Consider the following 13,802-nt stretch of genomic DNA (forward strand, 5'->3'; position numbering starts at 1 on the left):
GCCTAGCTGCCTGTCCATTCCCGACTGAGGGCAGAGGGAAGGGAAGGGGATGGCTTCCTTTAAAATAAGGTGGCTGGCCTAGGGCAGGGGTTACTGGACAACCAACTGGACAGCTTTCTTGAACCCTGCAGGTGTCTTGGCTAGACTTGGTTTCCCAAGAACTTCAAAGCAGGAAACCAGCTAGTGCCAGTCCGGTCTAAGTTACAATCCTGGCTCAAGGAGAGGCCAGAATGGATATACCCAGATATATCCACATCAGGGTCCATACCATTTATTACAGAGGCTCAAAGTCAGTTTCATGTGTCATTTTAAAAATTATTTAATCCATGGCCAACATTTTTTAAAAACTGAGACACATGGTGCTTCACTGGAAAACAATCCCCTTGCCCAGTACCAAAAGGCACCCACAGCTGGCTAGAAGAGCACCTCAGTCAGGGCCTGTGCTCTCCTGCGGGCCACTGGGCAGCTATGCTGAAAACCCAGAGCAGTGACAACTGGGAGGAAACACTCACCCAGAAGGCCCAGAGGCCCCCAAACTCCCAAATTCTTATCTCCACCATCCCACTGGGGAGACTAGGGCCCATAGGAGGTTAATCTGCCTTTATTGAGGGCCAGCCCGTGCTAAGACTGCTGGACCAGCCATGCCCACCACCTTGGCCGAGGCTCAGACAATCATCTCCAGCTGCCGGGCATACTCGATGACCTGCCTGGCCAGCTCAGTGGAGGGGATGGTGCTGTCTTCTGGCTTCTGCTGCTGGCTGGCAAAGCTGTAGTAGTTGTTAGGGCCCAGCAGCCAACCTCGCTGAGGAAAGAAATGAGAAGTAGGTGGGTGACCCACAGGCTGCTCCCCACCCTGTGTAGCCACCTCCCAGTGGACCATGGCTTGTTTTGTAATGGATCACTGCCACTAGGTTTATTCTGTCTATTCTGTCTCCGTTCCTCCATGTTTGAGATGGGTACCACACTCCTCCTCCACGGGTCTAGAGGACTTAAAAAAGCCTCTGAGAACGACTGTGTTTGGTCCACAGTAACTAGTTGGCAGCTGTCCCCATCACTCCTCACATTATCCTCTTGCCTCCTCTCCTGCCTCCTGGGACACCAAGGAGCCAACATCCCTGGGGACACTCAAATGAAGCAGTGCAACCGTGCTGCTTCTAAGGAATTCTTAGGGCAAACTGGATGCAGAGCCTAGAGTTGGACCCAGGTACTGTGCTAGGCGCCACACGTGCCAGACTCTAGCCTCTTTCTACGAAAAGGCCAGCAAGCTCAGAGAGGCTGCGCCACTTGCCTGGAGTCTCATAACTGGGTTTAGTCATGGGCAGTCTTTGTTCTTTTGGTGTCCCATCCTCACAGTGCACTGACACCATTCAGACAGGGAACAATATCCTCCACCCCCAACCCTGATCCACAGTCCCTTGTCCCACACCCCAGCCACCTTCTTGGCATAGTCTGTCATCTTTTTGGGTGTGCTGAAGAAGAGGATCCGGGTAGCCTCAGCAAAAAGGATTTTCTCATAGGCCTTCTCAATGCATCCTGCAATTTCATCCCTGTGGAAGGTGACAGCTCTCATCACTGGGCAGACAACGTCCCAGACCCTGTCTTCCAATGGCTGACTCTAGTACTGAGGGCTCAGAAGGAGGGGACCAACTTGACCAGCCACAAAGCAGGCAAGGGCCAGAAGGGACCCAGTGTAGGTTGAAGACTTTATGCAGGTGAGGGCTGGCACAGGATGGGTCAAGACCCATGATTGAACAGTAAAAAGTAAAGAGAGGACAAAGTTTTTATAAGGCAGGAGAGAAGAGAAAAAAAAAAAAGCAAAACAAAAACAAAAAAACCAAGATGGAGGCAGAGAAGGACAACCTAGGTTTGGGCGACCTTAAATGGCCATAGGTAGTTACGAATACTTCTTAAGGGATGGATTTCTACAGGTCAGTTTACCTTATTTAGGTGGGAAGTTTATATTGGTTGTGAGTTTATTGTGTGGATGTATTGTGGATTGAAACCTTAACATATAAATCTGACTGCTAAGCTACAGCTTATTGAGTCAATTTTAAGGGGTTATTGGGAGTTCATACCATAATTATTAGGGGTGGATGTTGGGAATGTAAACAGGGCAGCAGCAGAGAGGTTTCTGGGAGTATGAACAGCGTTCAAGACAGATAGACAGCCGGGAGAGGGCAGCCACGGCATGCAGCTAGCCTAGCTGGGGCAGAGAGACCACCGGGGACAGAGACTAGCTGGGTGTTAACATGGCATGGTGCCCTAGAGCTGGATGGCATTGAGATGAAAATACCCCACAGATGCCATGTGGACCTACGGAGCCAGCACTAGCAAGGGATAAAAGAACCATGTTTTAATAATTACCACAACAACCCACACCTCAGTCTCTAAGTCTTTTCACATAGGAACCTTCACAAGAACACAACACCCTTCTTCAAGTATCTAGAGGAGGTTCTTGTATGAACGAACAAGAGAGTGTGCCTAGCATGCCTGAAGCATGGGTTCTATTCCCAGCACCACACAAAGCAGGGTGGTGGTGCAAGTTTGTAACCCCACCATGCACCACAGGAGGTGGAGGGGATACACTACGAGAAACACCAGGGTGTGCATCAAACCATAGGAATCAGGCAGTTTGGCATGTAGGGGACAAACAAGGATGGGAAGTCTGGGGGCCTGGACCCCACATACCTGATAGTATCTAGCAGGATGTCAATGAAGAAGGTATAGCTCTCAGCGGGAATGTTTCCCTTAGCCAGGAACACCTTGTTGTAGCTACCCTCCATGAGGTACTGCCAAGGCCAAGGAAGAAGAGGAGGAAGATGGAGGTGACAGGCTTTCCTTGTTCCCTTGGTGCAATCCCCGATCTACCAGAACACCCTCTGCCACTTAGCCCACCCATCTCCAGTAGACTGGGCTCTTCCTCTTCCAAGAAGCCCTACCTGGCTCACACACACTCCCTGGCAGCCTCATCTAGACTGGCATCTAACCACCTTCTCTCCAAACATAAGGGAGAAAGAGGTGTATGTATCAACCCCATCTCCCACTACACCTACCTGCCACTCTGCCACCCTCCTTACAGCTTAGTCCTCTGGATGTCTCAGAATCTGACACAACTTCCTAACCTCAGCTCCCCGGCCTCACCCTGGCTCTACCCACTTTCTTCCACTGTCTTCTTTGCTGCCCTTTAAGTATGGCAGCAGGTTTGAGCCATAGGACACAAACCACCTCTGCCGGATGACCTCTTAGCCCTTTCAGACCCTCTCTGACCTCTCCCAGGCCAAAGTCCCCAGAACACTTAATGTCTCACATACCACACAGGTGGCTCATTCTTTTGGGACCTCTCTACCTCCTTACTTTATAGACCCTATATTAGGGTTTATCTGTTTGATCCACCTTAACATTAAACTATCCTGGTGCCTGGCACATATTTGTTTTGCTGGTTAACAGAGCTGGTGATTGGTAATGGCTGATTATTCTTCCAGGAAACCAAAGTCTGAAGTGGTACCACCCACCTCACCCAGGATCTCCCTTCCCCTGCCCAGCCTCACTTGCTCGAGGGATACAGGGTGTTTGATGTAGACATTGGTTTGGATGTCCTTGGCAGGCAATCGTTCTAATTCTGTGTGGAACTCAGCCACTCGGTTCTGAGAGAGCAGGAAGAGGAGGTTGAGGCCCAGGAGCTGGTGCATGTAGGCTGACTCAGGAAGCTGCTCCCTGTAAACCAGAGTGTGGGAGGGAACCAAAATTAATAGGTCCTGGGAGCTAACCAAGTCCCTCGTCTACCTTCCAGTAATCTTACAACTACTTGCAGAAGCTCAGACAGGTTAGGTACAGAGAGGCAAGAAAAGCCACAGCCATATGAACAGAACATATATGGATCACAGTGATCCGTCTACTTCCCATCTGTTTAACAGTTGTCACACGGTATCCACATCATAAAGGCATGTTCAGTAAACGTAAGTGAATTAAACAGTCTAACCTAGGGGCTGGGGATTTAGCTCAGCGGAAGAGCGCTTGTCTAGCGAGCACAAGGCCCTGGGTTCGGTCCCCAGCTCCGAAAAAAAGAAAAAAGAAAAAAGAAAAAAGAAAAAAAAAAAAAGAAAAAAAAAAAAAAACCAGTCTAAACTAAGTAAAGCCATAAGAACAGTATCCAGAGGCGAATGCTCAGTGAGCAGAATGCTTCCCTCGAATGAAGGAGACTTTTGGGTCAATCCCTAGCACTTTGTAAACAAGACATGGGGGTGCACACCTGTAATCCCAGCCACTGGGAGGTACAGGTAGGAGTATCGAAAGTTCAAGATCAGCTACACAACTGAGTTCTCAGTCAGCTTGGGGCATACAAGACACAGCCTCAGAAAACAACAGCTGTGTATGGTGGCCCATGCTGTTAATCCCAGCACTCAGGAGGCAGAGTTCCAGGCCAGCCGAGGCTACACAAAACAAAACAAAACAAAACAAAAACACAAAGAAAAAAAAAAAAAAACGACAAACAAACCAGCAGGGGGCAGCACTACATATAATCTCCAGCCGCAGGCAGGTAGACCACCTTGAACCCTGTCTCAAACAAAATAAAACACCAGCAAAGTAAAGCAAAGTAGCATCCTACTGGCTGCTATAGATATGTCAGTCTGAGGAGTCAAGAATGAAGGGTAATGCGTAGCCACACTGGGAAGAGGGGCCATAGTGTAGGACTAGATAAGGGAAAACATTGGAGGGGCTGAAGAGATGGCTCAGCAGTTAAAAGCACTAGATGCTTGAAGAGCTCTGCACTTTCAGAAGTCTTTGAGTTCAATTCCCAGTACCCACATAGCGGCCCATAACCATCTATAATGGGACCCTATGCATTTCTGTGGTGTTCAGACATAAAAGCAGACAGAGCACACATATACATGGAAATACATAAAGAAAACAAAACTGTTTAGAAACTTACAGAAGGGGGTTGGGGATTTAGCTCAGTGGTAAAGCACTTGCCTAGCAAGCGCAAGGCCCTGGGTTCGGTCCCCAGCTCCGAAAAAAAGAAAAAAAAAAAAAAAAAAAGAAACTTACAGAAATAGACTACATAAACAAACCCAGTTTCAAGAGCTCTAAGTTACTCTTCTGGCTCTCTGGCTTCTGGGGACAGAGCTAAGAAGAGCGATGGTTCTCAGGTGAAGAAGACAGAGATAAATGAACTACCAAGGAACTACCCACCCCTACCTCAGTCCCCTCCCTAGAGAGCCCAACCTCACTTGTAATCAAAGTAGTAGCATTTGAGCTGGGCCATGTAGCGCTCGAAGGAGGGAATGTCCTTGCATAGGATGCTCCACTGGGCCCCGATTTCCAGAATGTCACCTGTGAGTAAGAGTAGAGGGACTCTCAGGTGGTGACTAGAATCCCCTTGGGATCAGCACTACAGACATCCCTACAATGACCCCAAGCCCGTCACCCTCCACCAACCCCAGTGACACTCACGGGCCAGAATGAGCTGCTGTTTAGTCAGTTTGGTCCCCGTGGTTGGCAGGAAATTGAGCTCCAGCAGAACCAACTGAGAGGAGGAATGAAGAGACTTCAAATACAGATTACTTACTTTCTCTGAACTTTCATGTCCCTACTTGGCAAAATGGAGCTCACATGCATCCTAACCCACACAACTGCTATGAGTATTAAAGGAGTCAGGACTTGTAAAGCATTTAGCACAGGGCCTGAGCACACAGAGTACCAACAGGATTACCTCATCTCACAAACATTAGTACTACTCCACTGGGAAACAGGAGGCACTCAGTGGAACCATGGGGTGGGGAGACACCCATGACCTCAATTCTTTCTGTTGCTATTTTTGGCTTGTTTTAGGTTTTTTTGTTTTGTTTGAGACAGTAGCTCCCTAGGCAGGCCAGTCTGATCTAGAACTGGAGACCCTAGTGTCAGCCTCTTAAGTGCTGGGATTACAAGTATAGGACATAATCTTTAGCTATGATCCTGGGGAGACTTTCCCCTCCTCAGTCTGCCTAAGAAGGGTTAACAAGGCTATGTCAAGGAGTGTGGGGCTAATTTTCCCCTTCCCCCAGTCCAGCCCAGACACCATTCCTTTGTAAACTTAGGGACCTAATACATATTTTCTTGCTTACTTATTAATAATATATATATACCTATACATATATATTTACATATATAATTTTTGGGACGAGGTCTACGTAGCCCCAAACCTCCTCAAAGTCGCTATTGAAGACCACGCCGGCCTTGTATACACCTAAATGTGTTTATAACCAAAAATCATGCTCTTCTAGGTCCATTATGGCCTCAAACTGTTCCTGTCGCCCCTCTTCAAACAGGTGTTTCCTAACCTCTGCTCTCTCACAGCGTCCCTGGGCTTTATTTACCACACATTCCCTTAACGCCCCGTCATCTCAGCCTTATTCTTCTCACCATCTCCTCGTTCGTCAGTGTCTGATCCCACTTCTGCCTCCCTCCAAGCACCAAAGCATCTCATTCGATTCTGCCAGAACCAATCTTTCCATCACTCCCTCCCCGCTACCTTAGGGGTCGCGTTTGGCTGGCTCCAGCCGTCTCTCCCTTCTTAGTCCTCCAGGCCCACCGAACTTCGCTCTTCTCATTCCTTGGCCCGCTCTACTATACTAGCCTTGAGCTCCCCCGTCCGTCACCTTCCCTCAAGCACTAGGCATCTAGGACCCGGCGACCCCTTACCTTCAGGCGGCCCAGCTCTTCTCCACATTTACTAAGATTCGGGCTCTTCCGGTTCCACTCGTCTTTGAGTTGCTCGTACATGCCGGCCGCTGCCTGTAGGATCCCGCCCGAGGTGGCCGCGGGCCCGGAGCTTGAAACGCCGGTTGTCCCGTTCACCGTAGCCGCCGCGGCCGCCATCTTTCGTGATGCAGCAAACAGCCGACCTGATTTACGGCAACGACGCCGAGCAATGCTCTCCCGGCGGAAGTGAGGCCGGGAGGTGGAGCCCAAAGCCGGAGGCGGAGCTACGACTGCTAGCTTCTGCCCACGGCGGGAGGAGCGCCGCGGCTCTCCTCTGGGCGCCTTCGCAGTCCGGCCCTTAATGAACATGCCACAGCTCCGCCTCTGTTGTCATTCAAAATGGTGAACGGAAGTCGGTTTGCTCCAACTGAAAACAATTCCCACAATGCTCCTCCCATTCCAGTAGTCACCATGGCCGCCCTTGCTTCGATCTGTAGAATTTCCATCTTAAGGGTACCGCCACGAGGCCAAGAGGTGGCGATGTGGAACCATTTGGAAAACTTGTCAGGTATCACTATTAGGACTGTGAGAGGACTAGCAGGTGGGGTTTAAAATTAGGGCGCTCGTGTTTATTATTCTTCCACAGTTTTCTTACCTTTTTCAGACCTTTAAAAACAAGATTTATGGGGCTGGGGATTTAGCTCAGTGGTAGAGCGCTTACCTAGGAAGCGCAAGGCCCTGGGTTCGGTCCCCAGCTCCGAAAAAAAAAAAAGAACCAAAAACAAGATTTATTTATTTTATGTATATGAGTACACTGTGACTGTCTTCAGACACACTAGAAGAGAGCATCCGATCCCTTTGTGAGGCACCATGTATGTGGCTGCTGGAAATTTTAGTCAGAACTTCTGGAAGTGTAAGTAGTCAGTGCCCTTAACCACTGAACCATCTCTCAGGTCCCCTTTTTTCTTCCTTTTGAATTAAAATATAATTACAGACCGAGCCTTGTGGTTCACACCTTTAATCCAAGCACTTGGGAGGCAGTGGCAGGCAGATCTCTGTGAGTTCAAGGCCAAACTGGTCTACAAAGTGAATTCCAGGACAGCCAATCCTACACAGAGAAATCCTGTCTTGAAATATATATGATATATATATATCATATTTATATATGAGAGTAAATATATTTTAAAATTATATTACATATATATGGTCTCCTGGCAGAAGTGAGGCCAGGAAATGGAGGAATTATACATATAACTAGTACAGGTTGAAGAGATGGCTCAGAAGTCAAGATCACTTGCTGTTTTGGCAAAAGACACAAGTTGGATTCTCGGTATCCTCATGGTGGTAACTCTAACTCCAGTTTCAGGAAATCTGATATTCTTTTCTGAACTCCAAAAACATCAGGCACACACGTGGTACATATCCATACATGCAGCCCACACATTTGTGTATACCAAGATGGGTTTTTTTTGTTTGTTTCTTTTGATTTTTCAATACAGGGTTGGAGTGGAAATTTCTGGTTGTGTCATGTGATGCAAACTTGTGATGTTTTGCTGAAGCAAGAGCCGTAAGAGGACTCATGACGTTTGGAGAGTATAAGTAGGACTCCACAGACAGTGAGGGCATGCTTGCTTTGCTTGGCCATTTTTTTTCTTTCTTTTTTTAAAAATAATAGGGTTTTTTTTTACTTTTATTTTTATTGGATATTTATGTATTTACATTTCAAATGTTAACCCCTCCCCCCTCGAATCTCTCCTCCCACCCTATCCCTGAAGATGCCCCCACTCCCACCCACCCCACTCCCACCTCAACACCCTGGCATTCCCCTATGTGGGGAAACAAGCCTTCAGAGAATCAAGGGTTTATCTTCCCATTGATGCCAGACAGTGCTACATTCTGCTACATATTCAGCTGGAGCTTTGGGTCCCTCCATGTGTACTCTTTGGTTGGTGATTCAATCCCTGGGAGCTTGGGGGGGGGGGGTTCCTTGATATTGTTATTCTTCCTATAGTGTTGCAAACCCCTTGAGCTCCTTCAGTCCTTTCTCTAACTCATTCATTGGGGTCCCCGTGCTCAGTCCAATGGTTAGCTGCAAGCATCCTTATCTGTATCAGTAAGGCTCTGGCAGAGCCTGGAAAGAGACGTCCATATCAGGCTCCTGTCAGCAAGCACTTCTTGGCATCAGCAATAGTGACTGGGTTTGGTGGCTGCAGATGGGATTGATTCCCAGGTGGGGCAGTCTCTGGATGACCTTTCCTTCAGTCTTTGCTCCACTCATTGTCCCTATCTTTCCTCCTGTGTGTATTTTGTTCCCCCCTCTAAGGACTGAATCATCCACACTTTGGTCTTCCTTCTCCTTGAGTGTCATCTGGTCTGAGATTTTTCCCTTTCTTGTTATCATGTCTACTGATGCCCTCCTTGTTCAGGTCCCCTTTAGATAGTAATACCCTTGAGACTTCCCTGGCATCTCTAAAGGCCTTCCATACGTTTCTTCAAATTTATACAGAAACAATCTAAACATAAATGTGTGAACTATTTACAAAAACCATACATGCCTATGGTTTAAATGTCAAAAAGCAGCAGAGGGGGGTTGGGGATTTAGCTCAGTGGTAGAGCACTTGCCTAGCAATCGCAAGGCCCTGGGTTCGGTCCCCAGCTCCGAAAAAAAGAAAAAGAAAAAAAAAGCGGCAGAGGTTTCATGGTTTTTATTATTATAGCATTATTGTTGTTGTATTTTGGTTTGGTTTTGATTTTTTGAGACAGGGTTTCTTTGTGTAGCTCTTACCATCCTAAACGTCTTTCATCCTTTTAAAAATAAAAATGTTTTAAAGATTTATTTATTTATTTATTTATTTATATAAATACACTGGAACTGTCTTCAGTGTAAATATACACAGAAGAGGGCATTGGATCCCATTACAGATGGCTGTGAGCCACCATGTGGTTGCTGGGATTTGAACTCAGGACCTCTGGAAGAGCAGTCAGTGCTCTTAACCACTGAGCCATCTCTCCAGCCCTGTTTTGTTTTTTAAGACAAGGGTTTTCTGGGTAGCCCTGGCTATCCAGGGACTCTTGATTTGTTGTTGTCGTTTTTGTTGGTTTTTTGTTTTGTTTTGTTTTAATTTTTAATGGCGAAAATAAAAATACCATTGAAAGCAAAGCTTCTGGGAAAAACCATTTGTTCTTCCTTGTCTTGTATCTCTCCTCGAACTTGACCTTGGCCTCCGGGCTGGCCTTGTGTTTCAATGATGGGTCTCTGAACACATCCTTGTTGACACCAGTTTTGTCCAACTGGGATGTCCACAGAGTGCCTTGTAGGCATGAGGTGGCTCTAGTCACAGAGGACCTGATCTTGGCTCACTTGGTGATTTTCTTCTTGCCCATGGCGGCTGTAACTTTTCGGGGATAGCAGTCAATTCCAGTCACCAGGGTGTGGCTGTGAGGGCGGTCTGAGGTACCATCATCCAAGTTCTTCCATGATGGCTTTGCGTCCGGAGTAGCGTCCAGCCAGGACCAGCACTACTTTCCCGGGTCTCATGAACTTGCCCATTTCTACAGCAAGCAGCCGACACCCAGCAGAAAGGAAAGAACAACCTTTTTTTTTTTTTTTTTTAAGAAAAATAAAGCTTATGTGTTTTATGTGAGTGCTCTATCTGCCTGTACCTCTGCAGGCCAGCAGAGGGCATCAGATGGCCATGTGCTTGCTGGGAATCAGGTCCTGTAGAAGAGCGGTCAGTGCTCTTGACTGCTGAGACACCTCTCCCGCCTGAGGATCTTTTTTTTTTTTTCCCCCAAATAAAGTCACTAATTTACTTTTGAGGGAGAGACTGCCACAGCACTGAAATGGGAGGACAAACCAGGAGAGGTGTCTCTCTTCCTGTCATGCTCTGGGGGTCAAATAGGTTACCAGGGTTGGCAACAAGTCCCTTTACCTGAGTAGCCATCTCACTAGCCAGAATTTCCCAATTTTATCCAATATTCACTTCCATCAGTACATAAATATCACCCCCAAAGTATCCTGACACCTGCCCCCAAAATAGCTCTATAATACATTATTCTCAGGATAGGGGGTCGCTTGCTTCTTCCTCATCTGTGCTGGCGTTTAAAGGTCAGGGCTACAATGCCCACCTGTCACATTGCTTTCTTTGTATCCTTTTGTTCTTTCTCGGACACTTCAGAACTGCCATTGTGCAAAACACACAAGCAAAACACTGGGATATGATTCGGAATGGCATAGGATTGACTTTGCTGCCCTGCAATTGGTAGAGTGGGGACCCTGAACTCAGTGGTTGATACGACTTAGGGCTCACCCCTTCTCTGAGCAACTGGACATGAGATTTCGGCCTCCGAGGGTGAAGATGGAAGGCAGGGCTGAAAGTACAGACTTGAGCAGACATGGAGGGGCCAGACCCCAAAGCCTTTGCTAACAACACCGAGGAGAGTGTGCTAGGGAAAGCTGTGATCTCCGAGTTGGGGAGATGGAGAAGCATCAGGATTTCAAAGTCATCCTCCAAAGCCAACCTGAGTTACATGAGACCCTCGCTCCACAGAAGAGAGAGTAGGGGAGGGAGGGTAGGAGGGAGAAGTGGAGGTGCAGACGACATGGCTTAAAGCACTTGTGGCCCTCAGAGAGAATCCAGTTTTGGGTTTCCAGCTCCCGTGTGTCCCCTTACAACCATTTGTAATTTCCGTTCCAAGCGATCCAGTACCTTTTTCTTGTCTCCACTGGCACCAGGCACCCATGTGATGCACATAAACAGGAAGTACTTGCACATACAAATACAAGTCTTTTATTTAAAAAGGGGGGGGATGGAGTTTGTAGAAAAACAAACAGAAGCTTGACTCTCGGGCACATATTTGGAATCTCATCATTCATAAAGCAGAGACATAAGAATCAGTGCGGGTTTAAGGGCAGCTTGGCCTACGGCTGCTCTGTTATACAGTGAGACTTAAAAAGGGGGGGAGGGCATTGAGATAGGTCCTGTAGTGTGATTGCCACCGAGCATGACAGCCTGAGTTTAAATCCTGGAACTCAAAGGACAGAAAAAAATCTATTACGAGTTGTTCTCTGACCTCCACATGCATACCGTGGCGTGGATGCCTACCCCTGCCCCAAACGCACACACACTAAATGAATGTAAAGAAAAATAATCAACCACAACCTCATAAATTATCACTTCCGTGTAGAATGCTCAAGCATAGGGTTGACTCCTTGCAAACTATTAGTATATGAGTACACTGTAGCTGTCTTCAGACACACCAGAAGAGGGCATCAGATCCCATTACAGATGGTTGTGAGCCACCATGTGGTTGCTGGGATTTGAACTCAGGACCATCTGGAAGAGCAGTCAGTGCTCTTAACCACTGAGCCATCTCTCCAGCCCTCCTTGCAAACTATTACAGAACCTCTCATTGCCCATGAGCCACTAGACAGGCACTGGCTGTCACAGTCAGGGCAGCAGATAGAACACGATGCAGGCCACAGACAGGACCTGGAGAGTAGAGGGGATGCCATCGTATCAGAGGAGCTGAGCTGCTGGGGCAGGTACTCAGGTAGAGTCATCTGGAAAGACAGCAGCCATAATTGCCTGTTCTGTAGCCACTCTGAATAGTTTCTCAGGAAATCAAACTGTTGAGTGGAAATCAAAGCTTGAAAGTGAAAAATTGGGCTGGGGATTTAGCTCAGTGAGGCCCTGGGTTCAGTCCCCAGCTCCGAAAAAAAAAAGTGAAAAAATCCCTGGTTTCTTTGGAGAATCAGTTGTGGTATGTGGTGGTTTTCTGGGAACTGTCTTATGAGAGCGTGCTTTCCCGAGGCAGACATGTGGGAGGATGTTTTGCTGAGAACAGACGTGCTGTTTTTCTGGAAGCTGCCTGGAAAAGGGGCACGTGATGTTTTTGCTAGAGCAGACGCTTGAGAGAGCATGGGATGTTTGGGAAGGGTATAAATATAACCCAACAGACAGTGGACCAGGCTGTGTGATATTGGTTCGCCTTGCCACTCTTTGCTGACACCGGTCACCTTGCCTTCTTTGCTGATGATAGTTTGTTGTGACTTCAAAGATAAAAATGCACCAGAGAACTATCCATGGTATTCCAGCAGTTTCTTACAGCATCTGCAGCCTCGGGCCGGTTGGCAGAGCCTTGCGGTTTCTTCTCCATCAAACTGCACTGCTGTTGCTAATTCATGAATGGTGTTCACAAGTAGATGGAGTTACTACTGCCAATTCATGGAAACCGAACTGCTAATATCCTGGCAACGAAGACTAGTGCTGCCCCAAAGAACTATTCCTAAACAGGTCCACATCTCCCTTTGCCCCTCTGGTGGGCGGTTGGCTGGAAGGGAGGTTAAAATGTTTAAGAACCCTTAGTAGGGGTTAGGGATTTAGCTCAGTGGTAGAGCGCTTGCCTAGCAACTACAAGGCCCTGGGTTCGGTCCCCAGCTCCGGAAAAAACAAACAACAACAACAACAAAAAAAAAACAGTAAAGGGGGCTTAGGGGTTAAGAGCACTGACTGCTCTTCTAGAGGTCCTGAGTTCAATTCCCAGCTCACAACCATCTGTGATGGAGATCTGATGCCCTCTTCTGGTGTGTCTGAAGAGAGTGACAGTGTATTCATATAGAATAAATAAATCTTTAAAAAAAAGGAGGAGTTGGGGATTTAGCTCAGTGGTAGAGCGCTTGCCTAGCAACTACAAGGCCCTGGGTTCGGTCCCCAACTCCGGAAAAAAAAAAAAGAGGAGGAGGAGGGCTGGAGAGATGGCTCTGTGGCTAAGAGCACTAATGGCTCTTCCTGAGGTCCTGAGTTCAATTCCCAGCAACCACATGGTGGCTCACAACCATCTGTAATGAGATCTGATGCCTTCTTCTGGTGTGTCTGAAGACAGCAACAGTGTACTCACATACATAAATCTTTTTAAAAAAAGAATCCTTAGTAAAATAGGTTTTGAAAAACCTAAACCTTCAAACATTTTACAACTATTTCCAAGCACCTGTGCCAAGAACACGCTTAACTTTTTAAGGTTTTAAGTCTATGTGCATTGGCGTTTTGCCTGCATGTTTGAAGGTGTCAGAGCCCCTAGAATTAGAGCTACAAACGGTTGTGAGCTGTCGTGTGGTTGCT

The 13,802-nt window shown here is 47.3% G+C and overlaps 1 protein-coding gene and 1 pseudogene across 1 annotated transcript; both read right to left on the reverse strand.

The window, feature by feature from the left end:
* Positions 1-255: 255 nt before the first annotated feature.
* On the reverse strand, positions 256-7,081 carry Psmd8 (proteasome 26S subunit, non-ATPase 8). Its single transcript, NM_001100831.1, is given in 7 exon segments — positions 256-802; positions 1,436-1,547; positions 2,689-2,789; positions 3,549-3,714; positions 5,229-5,331; positions 5,452-5,524; positions 6,682-7,081. Coding segments are annotated over 7 exon segments (1,062 nt in total). The 5' UTR covers positions 7,051-7,081; the 3' UTR covers positions 256-664.
* Positions 7,082-7,258: 177 nt separating this feature from the next.
* On the reverse strand, positions 7,259-10,231 carry LOC148007310 (large ribosomal subunit protein eL27 pseudogene; annotated as a pseudogene).
* Positions 10,232-13,802: the final 3,571 nt, after the last annotated feature.

Source organism: Rattus norvegicus, chromosome 1 (genome assembly GCF_021556685.1).
Source record: "Rattus norvegicus strain SHRSP/BbbUtx chromosome 1, alternate assembly SHRSP_T2T, whole genome shotgun sequence".
Taxonomy (NCBI): domain Eukaryota; kingdom Metazoa; phylum Chordata; class Mammalia; order Rodentia; family Muridae; genus Rattus; species Rattus norvegicus.